At 46.9% G+C, this 14,598-nt stretch overlaps 1 protein-coding gene across 3 annotated transcripts in view; it reads right to left on the bottom strand.

Annotated features, from left to right (window-relative positions):
* The window catches only part of SELP (selectin P), a 42,733-nt gene that overhangs the window by 13,368 nt on the left and 14,767 nt on the right, over nt 1-14,598 (bottom strand). For all 3 annotated transcript variants that reach the window (XM_057495125.1, XM_036900633.2, XM_057495126.1), the window contains 2 exons: nt 12,926-13,111; nt 10,688-10,873 (listed from right to left, as the gene is read on the bottom strand). In XM_057495125.1, the coding sequence (XP_057351108.1) occupies nt 10,688-10,873; nt 12,926-13,111 (372 nt within the window). The remainder of the gene's footprint in view (nt 1-10,687; nt 10,874-12,925; nt 13,112-14,598) is intronic.

Genomic DNA, 14,598 nt, shown 5'->3' with positions numbered 1-14,598 from the left:
GCCCCGGCCCACTGGTGGAAGGAATCTGGGCCCCCGGCCTGGCTCTGTTACTGACGACCAGTTACCTCTGGGCAATGAACTTTCTGGACCTCAGGTGCTTCATCTGAGAAATGGGCAAAATAATAATCTTGCCTTGCAGGGATCCTTAGTTATATTAGTAATAAGTTAATTAAAGCATGCGTAGAAATTACATTTTAAAATACTGAGAAACTCCTGGGCGCGCAGCAGGCGCGTGATGTCACTCTGTTCCCCTCGGCGACCAGCCCACACGAGCCGGCTCGGCCACTCGCACAGGCGAGTCGGAGCTCTCGGCTCCCGGCCGCAGTTCACACACGCGGTGCTCGAGCTGCTGGGGGACCTGCCTGGGGTGGGGATTATGCTCTGTGACTTCTGGCGAGTCGCCCTGAGCCTCAGTATCTTTGCCTTTAAAATGCGGCAAATAGCATTACAGGTTCCCAGGATTTTTATGAAGGTCAAAAGTGAAAACACTACATGCAAATGTTGATAGCTGTCAAGACGTCCCTTTGTCAATTAATGAAACAATAAAGCCAGATGGACGCATCGGCACTGAGAACAGGGGCGAGGGGGACACGCGGCTCGGGGTGTGTCCCCCTCGGCCCGGGTGCTGCGCCACTGGGGCCAGGCCGTCCTCCAGCCACAGACTGGAGCTGCTTGGGGTGTGAAGGGCGTGTTCTATGCCTTTCTCCTCCCCTCGCCCCTGCTCCCCTCCAGCTACATCGCCCCAGTCTGACCCATCGTCCAAGGCCCTCGTTGTCTCCTGCCCCCTGGAAGGTCTGCTGGACTCGGTGTGGGGAGGAGGCGAGCCTCATTGCCACCGAGGTGGCCGCAGGCCCCCTGCCGTTCTCTGTGGACGTGCCTCCTGGCGATCGGGGTGGGACCCAGGGCTGGGGCACAGTGAAAAGGGGAATTATCTGATGACTCTCAGAAGTGTTGCGACAGCTCGTGGATTGCACGTTTCGTGGCACCTTCCTGCCCAGCCCAGGTTTGGGCATCTTACGGAGAACGTTCACAGTCAACAAAGCCTTCAGAGCAGAAGGGAACGGAAGGTCACAGGAAGCCGCACTGTCGGCCTCCTTGAGAAACAAACACCCGCAGGGATGGTGTGGGGCGGTCAGCTCTCATCTGCCCTCCCGCCCAGGACTGCCCCAGGGTTCCAGTCACAGCCACGGTCCTCCTCCGGGGCTGATCCTTCCCCAGTGCCACGGAACTTGGCGATACTTCCAGCTTCCCCGTGGCCAGGATGCACGCGGAGGCCTCGAGGTCACAGCCTGACCCCAGTGTCCCCAGGCCCGCTCAGAGGGCGTGCTCCAGCCCTGCGCCCCTCTGGTGCTGGCGATGAAGAACATCCGATTCTGCTGGGGTCATTCGTTCATTCACTGACCAGTGACCCAACTAAACACTGGGAAGGGTGGGTGGGTGCAGCGTGTGTGCGACCCGACTAGCCCGCGGCTCCCTCCTTATCAAAGATGCATCTGCTGGCTTTCCCTCGGATGTTGAAAGTCCATATGGAGCAAAAGCAAAGGCAGTCAGTGCAGAATGATCTAGTGATTTACTGATTTAATTTTATTATTAAACTTCTATGTGCATCATAAAAATACTAATAGCACAGAGGGAAAGTGGACGGGGTAAGTCCTGGAAGAATTCGCATGTGAATGTGGACAGTGTCTCTTTTAGGGGAGACATGTTGAAGAGGATTGTTCCTCTATTTTGTAAATGAAAATCTTGCTTTTAAAAGCAGTATTTGCGAGGGGTGGGGCGGAAGATGGCGGCGTGAGTAGAGCAGCGGAAATCTCCTCCCAAAACAACATATATCTATGAAAATATAACAAAGACAACCCTTCCTAGAATAAAGACCAGAGGACACAGGACAATATCCAGACCACATCCACACCTGAGAGAACCCAGCGCCTCGCGAAGGGGGTAAGATACAAGCCTCGGCCCCGCGGGAGCCGAGCGCCCCTCCCCCCAGCTCCCGGCGGGAGAAGAGCAGGCAGAGCGGGAGGGAGACGGAGCCCAGGGCTGCCGAACACCCAGCCCCAGCCATCCGGGCCAGAGTGTAGGGCCCTCGATACTGGGAAAACGGGGCAGCAAGAACAGTGAGCAGGCACTGGAGGCTGGGCGACAGAGGACATAAGAAAAGCGCGCGACCATTTTTCTTTTTTTTTTTTTTTCTTTTTTGCTGCTTTGTTTTGGCGAGCGCTTTTTGGAAGTCTTAAAGGGACAGGGACCCCAATATTAGGGAAACAGGGCAGAAAGACCGGTGAGCAGAGGCCTGAGGCTGGCACCGGAGAATAAAGAAAAACGAACGACCACCTTTTTTTTTTTTAAATAAAAATTTTTTTTTTTTTTTTAATTAAAAAAATTTTTTTTCTTGTTTTTTTTTGTGGTCGTTGTTTTGTTTTGGCGGGTGCTTTTTGGAAGTCTTAAAGGGGCAGGGCGGGCCACTTAATCCAGAGGTAGGGAATCCGGGACCTCTGGGCACCCTAACCCCTGGGCTGCAGGGAGCAGGGAGGCCCCTTACGGAGATAAATAGCCTCCCAGCAGCCCCTGCTCCAACGCGACTCCACCATTTTGGAGCAGCTGCCCGAGCCAGGCCACGCCCACAGCAACAGCGGAGATTAACTCCATAGCAACCGGGCAGGAAGCAGAAACCCTGTCTGCGCGCAGCTGCGCAGCACAAGCCACTAGAGGTCGCTGTTCTCCCAGGAGAGGAGGGCCACAAACCAACAAGAAGGGAAGCCCTTCCAGCCGTCACTCGTCCCAGTTCTGCAGACTATTCCTATCACCATGAAAAGGCAAAGCTACAGGCAGACAAAGATCACAGAGACAACACCAGAGAAGGAGACAGACCTAACCAGTCTTCCTGACAAAGAATTCAAAATAAGAATCATAAACATGCTGACAGAGATGCAGAGAAATACGCAAGAGAAATGGGATGAAGTCCGGAGGGAGATCACAGATGCCAGAAAGGAGATCGCAGAAATGAAACAAACTCTGGAAGGGTTTATAAGCAGAATGGATAGAATGCAAGAGGCCATTGATGGAATTGAAATCAGAGAACAGGAACGCATGGAAGCTGACATAGAGAGAGACAAAAGGATCTCCAGGAATGAAACAATATTAAGAGAACTGTGTGACCAATCTAAAAGGAGCAATATCCGTATTATAGGGGTCCCAGAAGAAGAAGAGAGAGGCAAAGAGATGGAAAGTATCTTAGAAGAAATAATTGCTGAAAACTTCCCCACACTGGGGGAGGAAGTAATCAAACAGACCACGGAAATACACAGAACCCCCAACAGAAAGGATCCAAGAAGGGCAACACCAAGGCACATAATAATTAAAATGGCAAAGATCAAGGACAAGGAAAGAGTGTTAAAGGCAGCTAGAGAGAAAAAGGTCACCTATAAAGGGAAACCCATCAGGCTAACGTCAGATTTCTCAACAGAAACCCTACAGGCCAGAAGAGAATGGCATGATATATTTAATACAATGAAACAGAAGGGCCTTGAACCAAGGATACTGTATCCAGCACGACTATCATTCAAATATGACGGTGGGATTAAACAATTCCCAGACAAACAAAAGCTGAGGGAATTTGCTTTCCACAAACCACCTCTACAGAACATCTTACAGGGACTGCTCTAGATGGGAGCACTCCTAGAAAGAGCACAGCACAAAACACCCAACATATGAAGAATCGAGGAGGAGGAACAAGAAGGGAGAGAAGAAAAGAATCTCCAGACAGTGTATATAACAGCTCAATAAGCGAGCTAAGTTAGGCAGTAAGATACTAAAGAGGCTAACCTTGAACCTTTGGTAACCACGAATTTAAAGCCTGCAATGGCAATAAGTACATATCTTTCAATAGTCACCCTAAATGTTAATGGGTTGAATGCACCAATCAAAAGACACAGAGTAACAGAATGGATAAAAAAGCAAGACCCATCTATATGCTGCTTACAAGAAACTCACCTCAAACCCAAAGACATGTACAGACTAAAAGTCAAGGGATGGAAAAACATATTTCAAGCAAACAACAGTGAGAAGAAAGCAGGGGTTGCAGTACTAATATCAGACAAAATAGACTTCAAAACAAAGAAAGTAACAAGAGATAAAGAAGGACACTACATAATGATAAAGGGCTCAGTCAAACAAGAGGATATAACCATTCTAAATATATATGCACCCAACACAGGAGCACCAGCATATGTGAAACAAATACTAACAGAACTAAAGGGGGATATAGACTGCAATGCATTCATTCTAGGAGACTTCAACACACCACTCACCCCAAAGGATAGATCCACTGGGCAGAAAATAAGTAAGGACACGGAAGCACTGAACAACACAGTAGAGCAGATGGACCTAATAGACATCTATAGAACTCTACATCCAAAAGCAGCGGGATATACATTCTTCTCAAGTGCACATGGAACATTCTCCAGAATAGACCACATACTAGGCCACAAAAAGAGCCTCAGAAAATTCCAAAAGATTGAAATCCTACCAACCAACTTTTCAGACCACAAAGGCATAAAACTAGAAATAAACTGTACAAAGAAAGCAAAGAGGCTCACGAACACATGGAGGCTTAACAACACGCTCCTAAATAATCAATGGATCAATGACCAAATCAAAATGGAGATCCAGCAATATATGGAAACAAATGACAACAACAACACTAAGCCCCAACTTCTGTGGGACACAGCAAAAGCAGTCTTAAGAGGAAAGTATATAGCAATCCAAGCATATTTAAAAAAGGAAGAGCAATCCCAAATGAATGGTCTAATGTCACAATTATCGAAATTGGAAAAAGAAGAACAGATGAGGCCTAAGGTCAGCAGAAGGAGGAACATAATAAAGATCAGAGAAGAAATAAATAAAATTGAGAAGAATAAAACAATTGCAAAAATCAATGAAACCAAGAGCTGGTTCTTCGAGAAAATAAACAAAATAGATAAGCCTCTAGCCAGACTTATTAAGAAGAAAAGAGAGTCAACACAAATCAACAGTATCAGAAACGAGAAAGGAAAAATCACGACGGACCCCACGGAAATGCAAAGAATTATTGGAGAATACTATGAAAACCTATATGCTAACAAGCTGGGAAACCTAGGAGAAATGGACAACTTCCTAGAAAAATATAACCTTCCAAGATTGACCCAGGAAGAAACAGAAAATCTAAACAGACCAATTACCAGCAATGAAATTGAAGAGGTAATCAAAAAACTACCAAAGAACAAAACCCCCGGGCCAGATGGATTTACCTCGGAATTTTATCAGACATACAGGGAAGACATAATACCCATTCTCCTTAAAGTCTTCCAAAAAATAGAGGAGGAGGGGATACTCCCAAACTCATTCTATGAAGCTAACATCACCCTAATACCAAAACCAGGCAAAGACCCCACCAAAAAAGAAAACTACAGACCAATATCCCTGATGAACGTAGATGCAAAAATACTCAACAAAATATTAGCAAACCGAATTCAAAAATACATCAAAAGGATCATACACCATGACCAAGTGGGATTCATTCCAGGGATGCAAGGATGGTACAACATTCGAAAGTCCATCAACATCATCCACCACATCAACAAAAAGAAAGACAAAAACCACATGATCATCTCAATAGATGCTGAAAAAGCATTTGACAAAGTTCAACATCCATTCATGTTAAAAACTCTCAGCAAAATGGGAATAGAGGGCAAGTACCTCAACATAATAAAGGCCATCTATGATAAACCCACAGCCAACATTATATTGAACAGCGAGAAGCTGAAAGCATTTCCTCTGAGATCGGGAACTAGACAGGGATGCCCACTCTCTCCACTGTTATTTAACATAGTACTGGAGGTCCTAGCCACGGCAATCAGACAAAATAAAGAAATACAAGGAATCCAGATTGGTAAAGAAGAAGTTAAACTGTCACTATTTGCAGATGACATGATACTGTACATAAAAAACCCTAAAGACTCCACCCCAAAACTACTAGAACTGATATCGGAATACAGCAAAGTTGCAGGATACAAAATCAACACACAGAAATCTGTGGCTTTCCTATATACTAACAATGAACCAACAGAGAGAGAAATCAGGAAAACAACTCCATTCACAATTGCATCAAAAAAAATAAAATACCTAGGAATAAACCTAACCAAAGAAGTAAAAGACTTATACTCTGAAAACTACAAGTCACTCTTAAGAGAAATTAAAGGGGACACTAACAGATGGAAACTCATCCCATGCTCGTGGCTAGGAAGAATTAATATCGTTAAAATGGCCATCCTGCCCAAAGCAATATACAGATTTGATGCAATCCCTATGAAACTACCAGCAACATTCTTCAATGAACTGGAACAAATAATTCAAAAATTCATATGGAAACACCAAAGACCCCGAATAGCCAAAGCAATCCTGAGAAAGAAGAATAAAGTAGGGGGGATCTCACTCCCCAACTTCAAGCTCTACTATAAAGCCATAGTAATCAAGACAATTTGGTACTGGCACAAGAGCAGAGCCACAGACCAATGGAACAGACTAGAGAATCCAGACATTAACCCAGACATATATGGTCAATTAATATTTGATAAAGGAGCCATGGACATACAATGGCGAAATGACAGTCTCTTCAACAGGTGGTGCTGGCAAAACTGGACAGCTACATGTAGGAGAATGAAACTGGACCATTGTCTAACCCCATATACAAAAGTAAACTCAAAATGGATCAAAGACCTGAATGTAAGCCATGAAACCATTAAACTCCTGGAAGAAAACATAGGCGAAAACCTCTTAGACATAAACATGAGTGACCTCTTCTTGAACATATCTCCCCGGGCAAGGAAAACAACAGCAAAAATGAGTAAGTGGGACTATATTAAGCTGAAAAGCTTCTGTACAGCAAAAGACACCATCAATAGAACAAGAAGGATCCCTACAGTATGGGAGAATATATTTGAAAATGACACATCCGATAAAGGCTTGACGTCCAGAATATATAAGGAGCTCTCACGCCTCAACAAACAAAAAACAAATAACCCAATTAAAAAATGGGCAGAGGAACTGAACAGACAGTTCTCCAAAAAAGAAATACAGATGGCCAACAGACACATGAAAAGATGCTCCACATCGTTAATTATCAGAGAAATGCAAATTAAAACTACAATGAGGTATCACCTCACACCAGTAAGGATGGCTGCCATCCAAAAGACAAACAACAACAAATGTTGGCGAGGCTGTGGAGAAAGGGGAACCCTCCTACACTGCTGGTGGGAATGTAAACTTGTTCAACCATTGTGGAAAGCAGTATGGAGGTACATCAAAACGCTCAAAACAGACTTACCATTTGACCCAGGAATTGCACTCCTAGGAATTTACCCTAAGAATGCAGCAATCAAGTTTGAGAAAGACAGATGCACCCCTATGTTTATTGCAGCACTATTTACAATAGCCAAGAATTGGAAGCAACCTAAATGTCCATCAATAGATGAATGGATAAAGAAGATGTGGTACATATACACAATGGAATACTACTCAGCTATAAGAAAAGGGCAAATCCAATCATTTGCAGCAACATGGATGGAGCTGGAGGGTATTATGCTCAGTGAAACAAGCCAAGCGGAGAAAGAGAAATACCAAATGATTTCACTTATCTGTGGAATATAAGAACAAAGGAAAAACTGAAGGAACAAAACAGCAGCAGAATCACAGAACTCAAGAATGGACTAACAGGTACCAAAGGGAAAGGGACTGGGGAGGATGGGTGGGTAGGGAGGGATAAGGGGGGGAGAAGTAGGGGGGTATTAAGATTAACATGCATGGGGGGGTAGGAGAAAAGGGAGGGCTGTACAACACAGAGAAGGCAAGTAGTGATTCTACAACATTTTGCTATGCTGATGGACAGTGACTGTAAAGGGGTTTATAGGGGAGACCTGGTATAGGGGAGAGCCTAGTAAACATAATATTCGTCATGTAAGTGTAGATTAGTGATAGCAAAAAAAAAAAAAAAAAAAGGGCAGTTCCTGTGTGGTAACCTCCAACGAATTCTACACAAGGGTATAAAGGGCATATAAAAGTGTAGGCAAAGGGTCTGTTTGTGTTTATACAGAGGATCAAAGCCTAATTGGGCTACCCCGAAAATGAACTAAGATACAATATGAAAAAGAACTTCCAACATCTGCACCCTCTGGAAGACTCATGCCAGAAGATGATCATCAAAAAACCCCAACAAAGATCCACGCACTGCTACAGCTGTAGATGCACTCATCCCACCAGTTCCTGGACCTGCCATGGGAATGAGGAAGGAGATATCTAAGCTGGCCTGTGCATACAGTAAAACAACAAAATTGGACTGGATCTATACTGTTGGAACTCAACCAAGAATTTGGAGAAGTGCAAATTGTAGCGCTCCAAAGTCTTACAACTACAAACTATTTATTGTTAAAAGAACATATGGCATGTGAACAGTCCCCAGGAATGGGTTGTTTTAATTTGTCTGATTTCTCTCAGACTGTTCAAGTTCAGTTGGACAATATCCACCATATCTTAGATAAGTTTTCACAAATGCCTAAGGTGCCTAACTGGTTTTCTTGGTTTCACTGGAGATGGCTGGTAATTACAGATATGCTTTGGTTATGTAACTGTACTCCTATTATGTTAATGTGTGTGTGCAATTTAAGTAGTAGCTTAAAACCTATACATGCTGAAGTTACTCTACAAGAAGATATATCAAAGAAATAATCAATCTTCCCATGTTTTCTTCCGCCTGCTACTTCTATAGCTTTTCTTCTTCCTTCCTAATTACAACCCTTAAATAGAATTCGTGCCTCATATCAAATTTACCGAGTATCATAATTCTTCCAAGTGGTAAAGATACCTCAAGACAAATGCTGGGCATAGAAGCCACAGGGCATAAATATGCAAAGAAGTAAAAAGCTAACTTTTTCAAACAATAAGGCTTCTCTCTCACTTACCAACTTCACATTTCCCTGTATGGCCCCGGAAGATGACTGGTTAGCCAGAGACGGGTAAGATTCCTCAAGGGAGGAACAACCTAAGACAGGCACAGTCGCAGGGGGGCCATCAGGTGAGAAATTGGGGATCAACAGAGGTGAGGCTTAGAACCTCACCCCCCCGTTCTGAGAGAAATCTTCTGCATACGTGGATGTTTTATTGCCCTGGTCTAGCTTGGATTAACACATAGTCTACAGGCACACACCTGATCATCTACATGTGCTCTCTTACAACACTAAACTATGTTTTCTACCTTTATCTTGTATCTACCTACCACTTCAGCATTTTATTAAAAATAATAATAATAAAGAGAGAAATGTGGTATCCACATATAAATCAAGTATAAAAACCAAATGAGTATTCATATTTGAACTGACTGTTTATAGTTCATAATGCATGAGCAAAACCGAAAGTTTCTGTGATGACTGCCCTTGTACTGTTCACTATGTAACTTATTCATTATGTAAGAATTTGTTCTCCATGTAAGAACTTGTTTGTTATGCCTCAGAAGATTGGAGACTGACAAAAATTAGGCTTGGGGTGGAATAATGATTGTGCATTGAGCATTGACTCCCCTATACAGAATTTTATTGTCGTTAACAACCATTTGATCAATAAATATGAGAGATGCCCTCACAAAAAAAAAAAAAAAAAAAAAAAAAAAAAAAAAAAAAAAGGACAGACTTCCAATGGTAAAATAAATTAGTAACCGGGATGTAATGTATAGCATAAGGAATATAGTCAAGATATTGTAACAGCCTGGTAGGGTGATAGCTGGAACCTAGAATTATGTATATAAATATTCTACCACTGTGTTGTACACTTGAAACTCATGTAATGTAATACTGTGTGTCAACTACCCTTCAATAAAAAATAATTATTAAAATAAAAAAAAAAAAAAAAAAAAAAAAGAAAAAAAAAAAAAAAAAAAAAAAAAAGCAGTATTTGCTATAAATGTAACAAAAGGTATTGGGCACACTGAATGGAAAGGAATGGGGGAATGCACAGCACGCACCTGTCTTTCCCAAATGTAGGTGTTAACCAGTTCTGTTTCATCTGACTTGCACAGACTACCTTGGCTTTATTTTAGATCAAGTTAAATGCACAGAATTTGCATATTTCTTCTGAGAATCCTGTTACCTCACCTTTATAGCTTAGTTTCTTCCTCTTTCCATCACCCTGTATCTGACTGTGTTTCTCCAACGTTCCACGGGTCTTGGGGCATATTTGCAGCCAGGCACTTGTAAGTTCTGCCCCTCACATTACGCTACCCCCACGGTTGCCCCCCCATTCTGCCAGTAAGAGGGCTCTGAGGGGTGGAGTGCCAGGCCAGCCTCGGGACAACCCTCCTAAGGCTGGTTTTCCCTTCTTTCCATAGACTATTTTTTTGCTGAGTGAGAACAGTACACGAGGCTCATGATAGGAGTCTCCAAGCCCAGGGAGAGGCCTTATAAGGAGATGGTGGATCTCCTATTGCCAGACGTCCCTCTCCTCGCCTTACTGTCTCTGCAGACATGGGTTGCTGGGTTACAGGATGCAAGCGATTGTTCATTTTCCAGTCCGTTTCAAGTTTCTGGCCCCCCACCTCTAAACTTTAGCCTTGTAAATACAGCCTACAACTTATTTCCAAGATGTTGGAAAGAACAACCCTTACCTTGGCATTCCGGGGGGGCAGCGCTCCAGTGCCCAGTGTCCAGGCACTGCAGGGCACTCGCTCCCACCAGGAGGAAGCCGTCTTCACAGGCAAAGCTGCAGGCTGACTGGTACCTAAAGGCACCAAAGGGGTGGGAGCAGTTCACCCGGGCCTTGTGTGGAGCCGGAAGGTCCTGGCACTGCACAGCTAGGGGAGAGGGAGGGAGGCCATTAGGAAGCTGTGACACACAGGAACGCATTGGTCTTGACCCTAATCCTTTAGCTGCAGGAACAGGGATTTCTGAACTGGGGGTGAGACACGCCTCACTTACTCACAGTGGCACATGAAGCATCTTACGGTGAACAAGCCAAGCGTTTATTGCACATTTGAGCAACATGATTTGATGATGTCTAAACTATCATACGTTAGGACCCAAGAATCTATCTGTAATCAAGATGCACATCAAGAAGTTAATTCAGAGATTTCTTTTAACAAAACATTATTTGTACGAGAAAAATGTTGAAAGCAAACATAAATGTCACTGATCAGAGGCTGAAAATAAATTATAGCAGATCCATGAAAGGAGTAAAGGTCACTAAAAATGATATGTTTCACCTTGAGAAGATATAGGGTGTGTGTTGTGAAGTGTAAAAGCAGAATAGAAATAATGAATACACCATGATTTCAATCGTATGAGACTTGTGTTCGTGGATGGCCAGCACACACATACTCTATTTTCCGTGTCCTTAAAATGGGGGCAGTGTTGTCACTGCCTCACGGAGTCAGGCTAAGAGCCCAGTAAACATCTCCTGCAAATAGCGGCAGTGTGGGTGGCAGGGCCGTCGCTTCGAGGCAGCAGTAACATCACTGAAGCTGTGGTCAGATGCAGACCCAGCTGTCAAAGCAGAAGGCACCCGGAGAGCCTGTCAAGGGGGCCCCTGTGGCCACACCTCTGGATGCCCAGCAGATACCCAGTCACCTCTTCTGGTTACATCGGTACCCCACGGGCATGTCCTCCGCACCCCACAGGTATGGCCTCAACATCCCATCGCCCCCAGGAATCTCACCACCACAAGGCACCACAGCCTGGTGGCCTCACAGCTGCCCATTTTTTACCATGGTGGGACACACAGCATAAAGCCTGCACCCACTTCCAGTGCCCATCCGTGGTGGTCAGTCCACACACATTGTTGTGCGGCCATCACCACCACCACCTCCAGAACCTTCTTCATTGTCTCAAACCCAACACCCAGACCCACTGAGCGCTAACTCCCTCCCCCCGTCTCCCTGAAGCCCCGTCTGCTCTGGGCTATTCCAAGCTCCTCAAGTAAGTGGAATCACATGGTATGTGTCCTTTTGTGACTGACTTATTTCAATGAGCATGAGTCCTCGGGGTGCATCCACGCTGTGGCAGGGGTCAGAATGCCCCCCTTTCCAAGGCTGATGATACTCCACCACATGCACAGACCACGTTTTGCTTATCCAGTCATCCACTGATAGACTCTTGGGTTTCTTTTACCTTTTGACTATACCACACCGCTATGAACAAGGGTGTGCAAATCTCTCTTTGAGACCCTGTTTCAAGCCACGCCTCATTTTAAAATCAGAGCATACACAGACCCAGGGGATTCACATAATTGCCCAGGGACCCAGTAAGTGGCCACACAAAATGCCAGTAGTGCACTTCTGAGCAGGGTGCCCCTGATGAGAACGATCCTGTAACTCCCCTATGCTTTAGATGCCCTGTAAGAGCAAAGTACTGGAAACATGGACTATGGAAAGGAGATGATTTTGTAAAGTCAGACCACAGACAGGATTTACAATATAAATATGTATATATAATGGAACACTGGTATTATTTCACCTGCATCTGTACAGCTCCCAGCAGTTTAAGCTTGTTTTACTCACCTGAGTTCACAGCCGCTAGGGAGGCAGGTGCGTAAGGCAGTCAAGAGCCCTGAGGCCCCCGAGGGCCCTGCGCTGGTGCGGGAGGTGGCAGCACCAGACAGGCGCCTTGCCCGCACTCTGCCCCGTGCCATGTGGCTCCTGCACTGGCCTGCCCTCCAGCCCCAGCCTACGCCCGCCCCACGCATGGGCATCAGTGCCCCTCCCTCGAGTCACAGCACACTGCAGTGAATGTGTGCCCATCATGGGCTCCCCAGAGCCAGCACGAAGGGCCGGGTGCGTGCCTGGGATGACCGGGCGGCAGTGCCGCCTCCGGGCCCGAGGGCACAGAAGGCGCTGTGAGGTGAGTGGTACCTTGGCAGACCGGGGCCGGCGCTGTCCACTCTCCGGGGCCAGCACACCGGACCGAGGCAGCTCCTCTCAGTGCGAAGCCCTCAGCGCAGCGGAAGCTGCAGTTGGCCTGGTACTGGAACATTGCCGGGGGTGGGGGGCAGTCCAGGCTGCCGTGAGCAGGACCCTCCAGCGGCTGGCACGCGACAGCTAAGTGGGAGAAGTTGCCGTCTGAAGCTGGGCCGAGGAGGGCTGAGAAGTGCCGCGTGTCTCCCAGCCCGGTCACCGTCTATTCAGAACCGAAACCCTCGCTTTCCCCAGAGGGAGGCAGCCTGAAGCAGCCCCTGTGCCCCCTTTGCCTGCATCACCCCCTGCCCTCCGCCCGTGTGGCGCCTCCCCAGCTCGGGGCCCTGCCCCTGCAGCGTCCATGTGGGGACTTCTGCCCGCCGGCTGCCGTGCTTTGGGAGCTGGGCTGTGGCTCAGAGCGGGGTCCCAGAGCCTGGCAGCACCTTGAAGGCCCTGCTTAAATAAATACGAATACGTGTGGGCAATATTTGTGCCCAGTAATTCACAAACTTATTGTGAATAATGTCATAAAATATACATAACTATATTATAATATCATAAATATGAAGTAATTCATTAAATTTGAGTCCAAGGTGTTCAATAACTGACTCTGGAAAGAGTAGATACAGAGCAGGCCGGACTTTAAAGGCAAAGGGAAGAGGCGTCACCTGCTGCTGAAGCCGCTACCCAGGCTCCCGAGCCGCCCTCGGGCCTCGTCTCCGGGGCCCAGGATGCCGTGCTAATCGGGCTTCCGCTGCGGAGCCGGGCCCAGGGGGGCCCCTGAGCCGCTCAGCCTGACCTCCGTCCTGAGCGCTGGTTCCCCCCTTGCTCCCCTGACAGAGCGTCCCGCCTCCAGCTGTTCCTGTGCGTATCTGGGGTGTGAGGAAGCACCCTCACCGCCTGGGCTTGCACCTCTGGTTTTTACAGAATCGAAGCGTTTAAGAATTAGATTCTCTAGTGCTTCTCTCTGACGTTACAGTTCAGAAACTTTAATAACTCCTCGGGTCTCGCGCCTAGACGGCAGAGCTGGGCTTGTAGTCCAGCCTCCTGGGGACTCGCTAACACAGCTCCCCTCTCCCCTTAGGTGAGCTGAGGGCGGGAGGTGACTGCTCAGAATTCAGGGGTCAGGGGTAACTGCCCAGGAGCCCGCGGCTCCTTTCCAGCCAGCACCCCTCTGCTGCCCTGCAGAGGCGCCCCCAGGCTCCGGGGAGGGGTCTCCCCGTTTGTCCTAACAGTCGCTGGGCTGACTTCCGGGCAGGTACTGGACGCTGCCTATAACTTGTACATGCCAAGGAGGGAGAAAAGAGGCAGAAATGAAGGCTGATGGGGTGCCCAGGCTATGCTAGGTACTTTGTATGTGTGGCTTCAGATGCTTCATCCTCGCAAAGCACCTTGTGGTTCTCAGCCCACTTCACGGCGAGAGCAGCCGTGCTCCAGGGGCAGAGCCCAGGGAGGTCACCCTAAGCTCAGCAGCCCATCCCCCGTGCCCTGACTCCCTCTGGGGTGGCTGGGGGGCCGCTCAAGGGAAACTCTTCCCTCGCAGGCTGGCGGGTTGTGGGGTGCTGGCCAGGGCTGGTCAGGGGGCGTGTGAGCCAGGCTCACACTCAAATCTGCAGCCAGAGCCACACACA

Source organism: Manis pentadactyla, chromosome 19, assembly GCF_030020395.1.
Source record: "Manis pentadactyla isolate mManPen7 chromosome 19, mManPen7.hap1, whole genome shotgun sequence".
Taxonomy (NCBI): Eukaryota; Metazoa; Chordata; class Mammalia; order Pholidota; family Manidae; genus Manis; species Manis pentadactyla.
Note: the sequence above shows the minus strand (reverse complement) of the source record. Positions and strands in the feature narration are given on the sequence as shown.